The 14,242-nt window shown below is 38.3% G+C and overlaps 1 protein-coding gene across 1 annotated transcript in view; it reads right to left on the bottom strand.

The window, feature by feature from the left end:
• Nucleotides 1–10,620: 10,620 nt before the first annotated feature.
• The window catches only part of LOC135137431 (cubilin-like), a 29,046-nt gene continuing 25,424 nt past the window's right edge, over nt 10,621–14,242 (bottom strand). Inside the window, 4 exon segments of the mRNA XM_064067068.1 lie at nt 10,621–10,772; nt 10,827–10,918; nt 10,967–11,437; nt 11,495–11,651. Coding sequence (XP_063923138.1) covers nt 10,662–10,772; nt 10,827–10,918; nt 10,967–11,437; nt 11,495–11,651 — 831 coding nt within the window. The 3' untranslated portion in view covers nt 10,621–10,661.

Below are 14,242 nucleotides of genomic sequence, written 5' to 3'. Positions count from 1 at the left end.
CACTAATGCGATGACGTCACTTCAAAATTGTACATAGTAAATGGGTTTTCAATTGTATAAAATAACATAGTCCTACACATGTAGTTTACAACTCTGAATCAACTTTTCACCCGAAACGTCCAGATTTTTGGAAAAAAAATCAAAATTATAAAACAACATTTTGAAATTTAATTTTTAATCTGCTAACCAGAATGCTTTGAAATGTTACAGATGTTTTAAGGCTATAAAGAGCATCATAAATCTTTAGTCAAAAAATATTTGCTTATCCCCTCCAAAAACTTGATGACGTCAGCTCAAACGTTTGTGGAATAAATCATATCTAAAATGTACAAAATATGATGAGTCTGTACTTGTGATCTATCACTCCATTCATATTTTTTGGATTTGCATATACAGGGTGACTCAAAAAAATTAATGAATGCGTAAATATATTTTATTGATTTAATCAGGAACTACAAAACGGAATGCTCTGACATCTTGCAGATGTTTTAAGGTTATAAAGAGCATAATAAATGTTTAGTCAAAATATATTTGCTTATCCCCTCCAAAAACTTGATGACGTCAGCTTGAAAATTTGCCGAATAAATCATATCTAAAATGTACAAAATATGATCAGTCTGTACTTGTGATCTATCACTCCATTCATATTTTTTGGATTTGCATATACAGGGTGATTCAAGAAAATAAATGAAAGCGTAAATTTATTTTACTGATTTACTCAGGAACTACAAAACCGAATGCTTCGAAATCTTGAAGATATTTTAAAATTATCATAGGCATGGTAAATTTTTGATCAAAACGTATTTGGTCGTCCCCCCTAAAAAATTTATGATGTCACCACAAAATTTTGGTGAAAAAATCCTATCTAAAATGTACAAAATATGGTGAGTCTCTTCTTGTGATTTATCATTCCATTCAAATTTTTTCGATTTGCATATACAGGGTGACTCAAAAAAATTAATGAATGCGTAAATTTATTTTATTGATTTAATCAGGAACTACAAAACCGAATGCTTTGAAATCTTGCAGATGTTTTAAGGTTATAAAGAGCATTATAAATTTTTAGTCAAAATATATTTGGTTATCTTCTACAAAAAACTGATGACGTCAGCTCAAAAGTTTGCCGAATAAATCGTATCTAAAATGTACAAAATATGATGAGTCTGTACTTGTGATTTATCATTCCAATCATATTTTTGGATTTGCATATGCATGGTGACTCAAAAAAATTAATGAAGGCGTGAATTTATTTTATCGATTTAATCAGGAATTAGAAAACCGAATGCTTTGAAATCTTGGAAATATTTTAAAGTTATTATAAGCATGGTAAACTTTTGTTCAAAATGTATTTGTTCATCCCTCCTAAAAAAATTGATGACGTCACCCTTAAATTTTGCTGAATAAATCCTATCTAAAATGCAAAAAATATGATGAGTTTGTACTTGTGATTTATCATTCCATTCATATTTTTTAGATTTTCTTAAGAGGTGGTTCAAAAAAATTAATGAAGTCAATTTATTTTATTGATTAAATTAAAGGCAACACTTATTATTAGTATTACACCCCAACCAACCCAATTTGGTAGACACAAAATTTGTTAAAGGAAAAACTCGGTTGAAACATAAGGGTAGCACGCTTATTTACATCGACTTTAACATTACAGACCTGCATTTGTTTTATGCGCTCACTTGGTTCCGCGAATGTGAAATAGACATGTTTATAATCAACCAATTGTGAATTTCACCGTCAAGAATTAAAATAAAACCCAATGTTTTATATAATAAGCGGAAGTCGAAGCAATAAAACCGATGGTCGTTTTGTTTACAGTTTCTCTGTTTGACTCTCGCGTATGCTGTTACGCCTGTCATCTTAAATTAAGAATGTTTATACATACACGATTTTCAGTTGCCTCTGATACGTATACGTGAGTAAATTGTTTCGTTATTTTATTGATTATTACAAATCAATATTCAAAACGACCCAATTCATTTTCCCGAAAATTTGAGAATATAATAATTTTATTCTTAGTATTACACTACATCTATCCCAACTGATATACGTGTCCTTGCAAAAATGTTGATGACGTCATCGCAATTTTTTTTTAAATTCCCACTACAAAAATGTAATGAGAAAAAAAACACAATAGGCATGCAGTCGTCAAGTTTCCGACAGCGAGGGAAGTACTGTCTAAACTCTTTAGACCAATTTTTTTTTTATTGCTTGAAAGTCCGGTTTTATGACTTTATTAGTGATAATGTAAGCTTAAAAATATAGGAGTAATTAATTTGGTAGTAGAGAATTTTAAACCGAATCATTTAGTTTTTTATGAAAAGTATGTATATTACACCACAATTTCGCATCCCCTACACAATAGGAGAAATAATACTGCGAATCTGTTCCATTCTGTTTACTTTCTTCGAGATAATACATGTGTGGAAATGACTAACACCAGGTAGGGTTTCTCTATAGTTTATTTACACATTCGAATATCTTACACGTGGAACAGGAGACGATGCCAGTCTTCTTCGTTTCGATGTCGGCGGCAGAAGAGAGTACTTGCCGTACTCGCGCCTCCTTGTGTCCCCAGTTGGTCTCTGCGTCGGCGCCAGGTTCACCAATCACGAGTGGTGTTCGGTGAGCATATTGAGTTGCCTACTCGTAGGCGAGAGGAAGTAGTACGTGTGCGTTGTGTTGCCTACATCAACATCACAGCAACGCCACATACCCCCCCCCAAGTAACGGGTGACAGCTGTCAAAACGGCTGTCAGTTGTCATTCTCTGAAACGTGCGGGGAGTGTTGACCTGCGGCCTGACCTGGTAGTTTGAGTAACTTCCTGTGTTCGTACTGGGGATGGAGCCGGTGGTGGTTCTGGTTCTTGGAGAATAAAAGCGGGTTTTACTCTGTCGATATTCACTGTTGTTTCCCTACCGCCTACATTGACCTTTATTATCTTAGCAGTACGAGACAGAACAAGGTGTGGACCGGTGTAGGGCTGTTGGAGCGGTCTTCGCACGGTGTCGTCTCTTAGGAAAACATGGCTACATTTACTGAGCTCTGTGTGGACGAAGGTGCTTTGCCTAATGTGGTGCGACGCTGGAGTTGGGCGAAGTTTCCTCATGTGGTCCCGTAGTTTTTCTACAAAAGTAGTGGGTTCTACGGATCTGTCGATACTGCTGAAAAAGAATTCGCCTGGGACTTTCAGTTGCGTTCCGTAGGTCAGCTCTGCTGGTGAGTGTCCGATGTCTTCTTTGATGGCTGTACGTAACCCTAATAATACTGTAGGTAGAACGTCTAGCCAACTTTCCGCTTCATGGCACATGATGGCTGCCTTCATGGTTCGATGCCATCTCTCGATAAGGCCGTTGCCCTGGGGCCTATATGGCGTCGTCCGAGAGCGCTGAATGCCCAAAATTTTCGCCAAGGCATTCATGGTGGATGCTTCAAATTGTCGCCCTTGGTCGGTTGTAATTTGTCTTGGGCAACCGAATCTTGAAATCCATGTTTCGTAGAATGTCTTGGCGACTGTCTCTGCGGTCATGTCGGTCATGGGTGCGATCTCTGGCCACCTGGTGAAACGGTCAGACATAGTGAGGCAATACCTGTAGCTTTGAGAGGGAGGTAGCGGACCTACTATGTCGATGTGCACATGTTGGAACCGTTCTGTGACGTCATCGAAATGCTGTAATGGGGCTTTGGTGTGTCGGCCAACTTTGGATCGCTGGCAAGGGATGCAGCTTCGTGCCCACTTCATTATGTGACTCTCCATAAATGGCCACACAAATCGCTTCTTGATGAGCTTACTGGTCGCTCGGCCGCTGGGGTGTGAGAGGTTGTGAAATCCTTCAAAAATTACTTTTCTCGAATCTTGTGGAACGTATGGTCTGACCACCCCCGTTGACGTGTCACACCAGATAGCCTTCTGGCCGGCCTGTGGGGTGAGTTTTTCTAACTGCAGGCTTGTTGTATCAGAGTTTAAAAGTGTTTTTAGTTCGGCGTCTTTTTCTTGTTCCTTGGCTAAGTCGTCGGTGTCAATGAACGTAGGAATTGTGATTTCATTGACCCTTGAAAGTGTGTCTGCAACTGTGTTTTGTTCACCTGAAATGTGGATAATGTTGGTAGAAAACTGGCCGATGAAATCTAGCTGCCTGACTTGTCTTGGGGATGCTTTGCCTGCTTTCTGCTGAAACGCGTAGACGAGGGGTTTGTGGTCGGTGAGTATGCAAAAGTCTCTGCCTTCCACCATGTGCCTGAAGAATTTTATGGTTTCGTAGACTGCAAGCAGCTCACGATCGTATGCGCTGTAGTTGCGCTGCTCCTTGCTAAGTTTTCTGGAGAAGAAACCTAAAGGTTGCCAGGTCCCATTGGAGTGCTGCTCTAGTACGCCCCCGATTGCGTAATCAGAAGCATCGGTGATAATTCTGAGCGGCAGATTTTCGGCGGGATGTGCCAGAAGCGCGGCGTTGGCTAACTCTGTCTTGCACGTTTCAAAAGCAGCTTCAGCTTCCTCTGTCCATTCGACTATTGTTTTGTCATTCTTCCGCGCGCTGTTCAGATATTGGTGAAGTGGTGTTTGGGTCTGGGCTGCGTGGGGAATGAAACGTCGGTAGAAGTTGATCATGCCAAGGAACCGTCGCAGATCTTGAACTGTCTTTGGTTTGGGGAATTCGCGGATTGCACTGACCGACGTCTCAAGTGGTTTGGTTCCACTCCCGGAAATCGTATGTCCTAAATATTTCACTTCGGCTTCACCAAACACGCACTTGGTCGGGTTAATCACTATGTGATGCTCCCGTAACCGAGAAAATAACATTTTTAGATGTTCGACGTGCTCTGCTTCATCTCGGGAGAACACTAAGATGTCGTCTATATACACATAGCAGAAATCAAGGTCACTTATTAGAGAGTTCAGGTGTCTTTGGAAAGTCTGCGCGGCATTACGTAGTCCGAACGTCATAACTGTAAACTCGAAGAGCCCAAACGGAGTGCACACGGCTGTTTTAGGAATGTCTTCTTCAGCCACGGGAATTTGATGGTATGCGCGCACTAGGTCTATGGTGGAGAACACACTCTTACCCTCGAGTCTGTAGGTGAAGTCCTGTATATGAGGGATGGGGTAGCTGTCAGGCACTGTCACGTTGTTTAGGCGCCTATAGTCGCCACATGGACGCCATTCACCAGGGAGTTTCTTTGGGACAAGGTGAAGCGGACTAGCCCAGGGGCTCTTGGATGGTCGGCACCAGCCCTGTTCCATCATGTATTGGAATTCGGCTTTCGCCACTCTCAACTTCTCGGGTGCAAGCCTGCGGGGAGCTTCTGCGACCGGGGGACCTCTGGTGATGATGTGGTGGAACACGTTTCCCCTGTGCTTCGTTCCAGGTGGCGGTGGGCGTGTAATTTCTGCGAAATCCGCTAGCAGTGCGTGATATGGCGTCGTCTTGGCCACTGTCGTGATCTGAGGCGATTTGCATATAGCGAGGGTTCCGCGAGTTGATAAGAGGGTGGCTGCGTCTACGAGGCGTCGGTTGCGGAGATCAGGTAGGAGGTTGTGATGCCTCAGGAAGTCTGCTCCGATGATGGGTTTGCCTACGTCTGCCACTATAAATACCCACTTGAACGGACGTTTCAACTTGAGATCAAGGAACATTAGCTTTTGGCCGTAGGTTCTGATCGCGCTGTCGTTGGCCGCGAAGAGCGTTGTCTCAGCTGGGCTGAGATGTTGTCTGCCTGAGAACAATCTCTTGGGTAACACGGAAACTTCTGCCCCCGTGTCGATTAAATATCGGGTACCTGATTTTGGGTCGGTGATGAAGAGGCGTTGTGTTTGCGCTGCGTCGTGGACCACCTCAATCGTCGACGGCGCCTCTAGTTTGACGGCCTTTTGTAGTCACAGGGTTTGGCGCATCTTCTGGCGTTTGCTCCAAACCGATTGTGATAATAGCAGATATTATCGTCCTGCGGATTCGACCTTGACCTAAATTTGGCGCGATTCCAGTTTTCGCCTTGCCCATGGCGCCTTCTGTCGTCTGCGAGTTGGTTTACTGTGGTCGATAAAGTTACGAACTGCTTCTGCAGTGCCGTAATGGCGGCAGCCATTCCATCTTCTTGCGCCGGTGTAACGGTTTGAGAGGCGTGCGCGGAGGTACCGCGATTTAGGGCACCAATATTTGCTGTGATGGCGCTGGTATGGTGGATTTCGGTCAATTTGTCCGCTATGGTCGCCATTTTGTCCAGCGTTTCTTTATCGTTTGCGGCGAGGATCATCTGTAGTTGTGGGGGTAAACGCTGCAACCACAGAGTCTTGAGGACGTCACCGCTGATCCCCTTACCCGCTAGGGCTTCCATTTCTCTTAGTAGTTGTGACGGCTGCTTGTCCTCTAACTCTATTTCGTACATGAGCTTCCGTAGTCGTTTTTCGGGGGTGTCTGCATAGGCGGCGATCAATCTGGATTTTATGCTTTCGTACTTTGTCTCTTCTGTTGGGGGGTTGGCGACCAAATCGGCAACCGGTTGGAGCGTCGCGCAGTCTAAGGCGGTTACTACGGTCCAGTACTTGGTCTGGTCGGACCTGATTCTCGCGCAATTAAATTGGGCTTCGACTTGTGCAAACCAAAGCACCGGGTCTCGCTGCCAGAATGTCGGTAGCTTCAGATTTGAACCACTTCTTACCTCATCAAGGGCTTGTTTGTTGGAGATGGTAGCCAGTTGTGTCTGGAACTGGCAAATTACTTCTTGTTGTTCCTGCAGTTTCTTTTGCATTTCTTCCATGGTGCTAGCTCTTCCTATTTTCTTTCCGGGGTCACCAATGTGGAAATGACTAACACCAGGTAGGGTTTCTCTATAGTTTATTTACACATTCGAATATCTTACACGTGGAACAGGAGACGATGCCAGTCTTCTTCGTTTCGATGTCGGCGGCAGAAGAGAGTACTTGCCGTACTCGCGCCTCCTTGTGTCCCCAGTTGGTCTCTGCGTCGGCGCCAGGTTCACCAATCACGAGTGGTGTTCGGTGAGCATATTGAGTTGCCTACTCGTAGGCGAGAGGAAGTAGTACGTGTGCGTTGTGTTGCCTACATCAACATCACAGCAACGCCACACATGTTTCGAGTTGAAACTTCAAAATGTCGAAAGTCGGACGTTAAAACACAAAAAATAATTTCGGTGGCTTCCATAATCGTTTTCCGGATTGGGACCGCGTCAATTGAGTTTTTGGGGAGGCCTCTGGTTATGACTGATATGCTGAGTTGCCGTGCTTTTTGGCCTTTTTCCAAATTTCTCAACCTTGAACATGCCACTTACGAAAGTGTGCGAAACGTTGAACCGAAAAACTCAGTCCCAACCCGGAAAACGATAATACACAAAAAATAGTTTAAATGGAAAGTAGATTGATGAACGGAAGAAATCAAAAAGATTTGTTTTTTTTAGAAAAGGATTATTTAAATATTTTGCGATGTGAGAAAGAGCATCTTAGACCTGATTTACAGAAACTCAATTAAATATTTAATTGCCATTACATGGCGTTAAAGTACCACGTGATCGAATCTAGGCCAATAAGACTTCGCTAAATGCCTCGTTAAATGCGTGATTAACTTAATATTAGTTAAAATATTCTATAAACTGGCCCTAAGTGTGTGAAAATACAGTGTAGAAACTACTTACGGAATGAATTCAGTAATTCTAAGACTAATGGTATTTATCAAAAACCTCGAAACACGTACATTTGTATTTCTAATTACGCCCTTTTTAAGTTGCTATATACACCTATTTGTAACTTCATTGTCTTTCGAGTTGTCATGTCTTGCATTATTTTAAATAGAATGCTCTGTTTTTTATGATATTTGCAGATAGTACCTTTAAAGAGCTTTTCAAAAAACCGATACTTGTTACACAATTTTACAAAGTGGTTAACGTCTAGAAAGTGAAGAAACCCAATAGAGTGTAATTAGAAATAAAAATTGACTTGTATGTTTTAGCGTTTTCGACATATATCAATTTTATTCGTTTTCGAGTTACTGAATTTATTCCACAAAGAAGAAAAAGGTATGCAGAATGTTAACAGTGGAGAAGAAAAAAGAACCATCGAGTAACATTTTATCGGTTAGTACTGAAGCTGCAACCACGACATCACGAGAAATTAACATGATTCCTTTAAGCTAGGGTATTTCGTTTGGGTGCTCAAAACTGTTCGTTTCATTTCATTTTGGGAAATAAGTATATAATAATATATATACCATTATTCAACACAAAAAGCGTTTGTGTTAAATTGCCAAAAATATTTCTCAAAAGAATACTTATATGTTTTCCAAAAATATATTTCTTTAATAACCAATCGTCGTTTCGTCACATGGTGTAAGCATTTTTCCAGTTGCTGTGACTATTTACTTCAAAAAATTAATCCAATTAAATTGTTTATGTTTCTGCATGACGATCAATAAAAACTGATTTTCAGCCATAATTTTACTGGTGCAAAATTATCATATTTGACATTTAGTTGAAAATGGTAAGTAATAATAAGACTAGTTTCACCTTTTTATTTACAAGATAGCTTTCGTTTTTGTAAGGTACAAAAATATTATATGCACAATTAAAGAAACTTTTGCCTCCTAGCTCTCTGAATTCTACACGAACGATGACCACCGCATTTTCTCTATTACACAGCCTTTGTTTTGGTGTTCCAGGGAGTCTTGATTATGCTTTCCTTATATTCTGTAAAATATTTTTTGATATGATCTGCATCACTATATGTTGCTCCTTCAAGGGACGAAATCTTCGATATTAAAACAGAGTCAGAAATATTTGTGTACCAGTCCATCTGAGTTTATTGTGCGCACTGCTCAAGCTATGCAGGAATCGAGATACCTCAGCTCATGGAAGCAATTAATAAGAGCCTCTTTAATATTTGCTCTTGACAATTTTCTCTTTTTTCTGCCAAGTATGATTGGAAAATTTAACGTTTTAAAAAAACTGACAACGCGCTAAATGTTTTCAGTCATATAAGTCATATAATCATCAACATAAAAAATCCCTATCGAAGGATGCACCGGTATCCAACATTATCCTCAATTTGACAGGGTTGTTGCAAAGTGAACCGAATTTTCGGCATAATAATCTTTCAGCATGGGATGTTAAATAACATCAACAACAGTTTTAGTTACATTTTATGGAAAAGTTAAACGGACTATCTTTAACTTTTAAAAAATTAGTTGCATGCCCCACAAATCCCAAACAATAATATCACTTTTTCTAATAAGATAATGTGTATTAGGAGCTTCCAAAAAAGTCTAGTTATTTATTCTCCGTTCACAACGGCCGCGTCCTTCGGCTTGTAATTTTCAGATTTTCAATTTAGAAACGAAAATAATTTTCCATATCTAAAAAAACACTTGAAATCATGACCCTTAATTTGTTTTGTCACTTACCCGGAAATATCGATACAAACTATTTGGAGCAATGTTAGAGGAGGCGGGCAGATAGGCAGGCAGGCAGACAGACAGACTAACGGAAACGGGAAACCCATGTTTTCGTACTCTAAGGGTCATGGCCCATTGAGAAAGTTTGAAAGCAGCCAGTCGCCGAATGAACTAGACTAGAGTACAATATTTCCTTAGCTTCCCCTCGGGAAGTAAAAATGAAAAATAAGTTCCTAAACCTATAATTTAACTTTAAAATCACACTATCGTGGTGTGTTGTTTCTAATAGTAGAAACATAAATTTTGTGTGTAAAATCGTTACAAAAATGTGCGATCGTTTTGGAAGCAGTTCTGTGAATGAAATCAACAAAAATATTGAGAATCTGATTACCCTGAATACGCAAAAAGCGAGGTCTTCAGCTTCGAAACAATTTGAGAGTTTCTGCGGTGAAAGAAAATATTATTTAAATGAAGACACAAGAGTAGAACAATTTTCCAGAATAATAAAGGACTTCGGATTTAATATGAAGAAGTTAAATGGTGAAGACTATAAAGAGGAAGTTGTAAAGACAATATAGGGTAAAAAAAGAAAAAAACTTCAGCGTGATATTGATAAAAGAAAAGTAGTGCAGCTAGTTTAAATCTTGAAGAATATGATAAAATTGTTGGTCTTTGTTTGGAATGAAGACGGTTTCCAACGAAAACTTTGTCACATAGCGGCCTGTGAACTTGCTTGGCGTGGCGAAGAAGCAGCTAAATGTTACACTGGTGATTACATACGAAAAAAGAAAGGAAGAAAGAAATAATACTGGCGAGTTAACTGGATGTCTAATCTAAATTTGCATATAAGAATTTTGTCGATCAATAATTATTATAAATAAATTACAACTTCTTCAGTAAGAAAAATTATTATCAAAAATGCACTAGCGCAAATTATTGGTAATTGCCCTACTACTACGTCTAATTCAACACTAATTGGTTGATTTTTAAAAATTGAAGGCTTCTTATTGTCGTAAATAATATGAGGGAAATAGTCAAAACAGTTTTAGCAGAAACAGTGGATAACATTTTAGTAATAGGTAAGTAAAAAAGTGACATTTAACGCACCATGATGTGAAATTATTTGTTTTTTTTGTTTTAGTACATTTTTTGAGTTGTTCACACTGAACAGGTGAAAAATAAAGTAATAAAGGAATCTGTAATGGAGGATATATCTCTTTTTATTAATATTCTCATACATAAATGACGATATTTCATTGACTCACGGCTTCAAACGAAGCTTGCCATCCAGCTCCATCATTATTAATAGAAGATTGGTATTTTACTAAAATGTGTGAATTCGAGTAAAGAACAGCTGGGTTTTCCTAAAATTAAAAAAAATATTACTAAATTAACTCAAGGATAAAGAATTTAATCACATTTTTACAAAATCGGTGTTCATTTCCGTCTTCTTTCTCATATGTGGTCACTTTTACATAATTGTAGTCACATTCGCCTCGAACGTCAAAAACTACAATACACGGTGAGCTTGTGAAAATACACTTAGTTATATAATTACCAGAAAATTTAATAGCCACCCTCATGCCGACAGGAACTCGGATATTCCATTCGCATGGAGTGCTATTTTTATAGCCCAGAGGATATAAAGGACTAGTAAATAATCCCTTGTAGTTGTACAAAGTACCACCACACCCTCTTCCTTGATCCGACGATGTATAAACAAAATCGTAGCTTGCTGGCCACCTGTCGCCCATTTTATTCCAAGAATGTAACCACAACTTATTCGTCGTTGAGAAAACTGGATTTGGTAACGCGTAACCGCAAACTTTTTGCAACAGAGTAGCAGATTGGTTTCCTCCATCGCGTATTTCTATACCAACCTTTTCGCAGTCGTTCAAATGGTACATCACAAACTGCTGGAAATAAGCCGAAATTGTGTAGTTCTTAGGTACGGTAATTGTTTGAAAACACTCATTCGTAATGGTGTTGACAACGCGTCCTTGTAAGGAGGTGTAGTTTCTGTTGCAACCTATTTAACAATAACACCATTGTGGACCACTTATTGCAGTGTTCTATATTTACTTACCTATTGTGTGATACTCTGCTTTGAATCCTTTGCCGCGGTTTCGGTCATTGTTACCACTTGAGAACTTGATTACTATAGTATTTAAGTTTGAGTAGTAGTCAAACGGTCCGTCGGATTTACCGCAAAACTGATGAGTGCCTGTCATTAAGGAATATCTCTGGAACATTATAAACCAAAATATACATTTTAAGAATTTTTGGATGAAAGTAGAGATCGGAAATGTGTAAAGTGTTTATGGATTTTATAAGCTGATGTAACAAATCAAAATCAAATAAATTCTCGGACGCTTCAAATAACTCAGCATTTACGCAATTAATAAAATGAATTTTAAAATTCAATCGAATACACTAACAATTTTCTTGCTAGTTTTTCGAGAAACTCCAAAACAGTCGAATTTAGTAGTATTGGTATTGGTCCATGTCTTTCGGTATGTCCTGTCAAAGCCCTCTGTTTCTTTGCTTTCTGTTTTTCTCCAACTATTGCCCAAACTGGTTCGCCGTGATTTCGGGTTGATAAATCTATTAAGGCCGATGAAATCGTTTTCGTTTACGAGAAGATGACTTTTTTAGCAGTTATCTATTCTTTAAAGTAGCAATTCTTTCCATATCCATTTCTATTTCAGTTGTATTTTCAGAAAATCATCATAAAAACGAGTAGTTTCTATGTATCAATCTTATATTCTAATCCATTTTCTCACGAACTTCTTTGAAAACGGAACGAGTGAAACATAGCTTAGCTTCTGTGACTTTTCATGTCCCTTTGTCGCGGTTTTGCTAATAAGTCTTTAGATAGGCCACAGAAGCACTCAAAATTTTATAAAATAAATTTTTCTTCCTGTGACAATTTCTAGACCTATCTCATACGGTTTCAATCGATCCTTTTCTCAAACTAAAAATCCATAGAATACAGGTCTGTTCCAAAAACAGATATATGTATGGCGGAAATTCTAGAAGTTTCTCGACTAGGAAAAATTTGCCATGATTGTTGAAGAAGTTTCCTTGGTCATAATGAATTAATGGTACATAAAGGGGTAGCTTTTGTTTACAAAATGTTACTGATATTCTTCCAACATGAATAGGTACTCTTTTATTGAGGACGTAAGTTTATACTAGTCTGGGGCATAGGATTAATTTGTTTTCTTTCGATTTAACGGGTGTGCAATAGAAATAATGTCATCAAGCTGGTATTACTTTTTTGATAGAAAAAAACGTAGCGATACGTGTATATGTTTTATATATTAATCCATACTGTTTTGTCCAGTTCTCAATTTCAGCATTGCCATCGATTAAATTTAGGTTTATTATGGAGATACTTTACAGTGTTTACAAAAAATTATGGCCAATTTAATGAAATGTTTTCTGAATGCCTAAGAATGATGTGCAATGTGGGATGTCAGCTACATACAGGGTCGCTAAAAATTCTGGAAGCAATTGAGTATCGCGAGAACGGTTTGTTGAATCTTTTTTGAAATTTGAGCTGTCCCTAGGAATACTCAGTTTCTACTATCTGCAATTTTTTCAAATGTTATACTTCATTTGTTTTTGGGATGCAGGGATAACTTGAGTTTAAATTGCACTAGTAGTCAAATGTGCCGTTTTTCAATAGTGCATTTTTTTCTGATTTCCGAAATGTAACCCATGCATTATTTTAGTTTCTCCCAACATTTTTCCCATGGTAAAATAAATTATCAAAATAAAAATACTGAAAATCAGAACATCGTAGCTAGCTTTGACAATACTCTCACCTGTCATAGTCCTGGTGTATGCCACTTTATTCAAAAATTATACTAGTGGCCAATCATTGTAAAAATTATAGAACTCAAGGTACATAAACTGAAGTAAAGGTGACAGCGTAATATATTGATTTAAATGTTGTTTAAATAATAATACTCCGATTTAATGATTGTAAATAGAAACTATGGAAGCGCATTGAAAAATTTAATTAAAAAATTACATTACTGAAAACAGATCAAATTAATATTTGAAAAACAATAATTTTATAATAAATGTTCCAAATGTTCTCCATTTACTTCCTGGCAATAGTAAATCAGTAATAGTATCAGCAATCATACTTAATATTCTTTCTTGGAGTTCTACGATGCTTTGTGGTCTATTAACAAAAACTCAATTTTTTAGATAATCCCACAGAAAACAGTCAAGTGAAGTTAAATTGGGTGACCTAGCTAACCACTCAACTGTTCCCCTTCGTTCTATCCCCTTTCCAGGAAAAGTTTCATTTATTCGTTTAAGTAATGCCGTACTTGACGTCCGGAGTGAGGTGGTGCTCTGTACGTAAATTGGGGTTTTCATAGTTGGGAAATATTTTTGTTCAAATTTCAAGAAGATCTAATTAACTGTTGCCGAGATATTTAACTGCTTCCATACTTTTTAGCAACCCTGTATTCGGCCATGCGTTCAAAAAACATTTAGTCATCGAGTAGTAACTAGAGGAGTTTTATTCTTTATTACACTTTATATCGAGCATTTGAACATCACAGCGTCGTCTTAAAAGTTGGTGTTAATTTTTATGATATACATGTATATTTTCGTCCTAGGTTTATAGACGACATATTATGTATGTATTACTCATACATCTTTTATATATTCCAACCTTGTTAATGCAACTTTACTGACTCTTATTGCTCCTGTATACTACGTTTAAAGTTGCGTTGTCATTTTTAAGTCGTTTCCAGCTTTGAAAATACCCTATTCCACCGTCTACCGAATATCACTTACGATATAAAAATAT

Source organism: Zophobas morio, unplaced genomic scaffold (assembly GCF_036711695.1).
Source record: "Zophobas morio isolate AGI-343-1 ecotype UQ-CSIRO unplaced genomic scaffold, CSIRO_AGI_Zmor_V1 ptg000029l, whole genome shotgun sequence".
Taxonomy (NCBI): domain Eukaryota; kingdom Metazoa; phylum Arthropoda; class Insecta; order Coleoptera; family Tenebrionidae; genus Zophobas; species Zophobas morio.
Note: the sequence above shows the minus strand (reverse complement) of the source record. Positions and strands in the feature narration are given on the sequence as shown.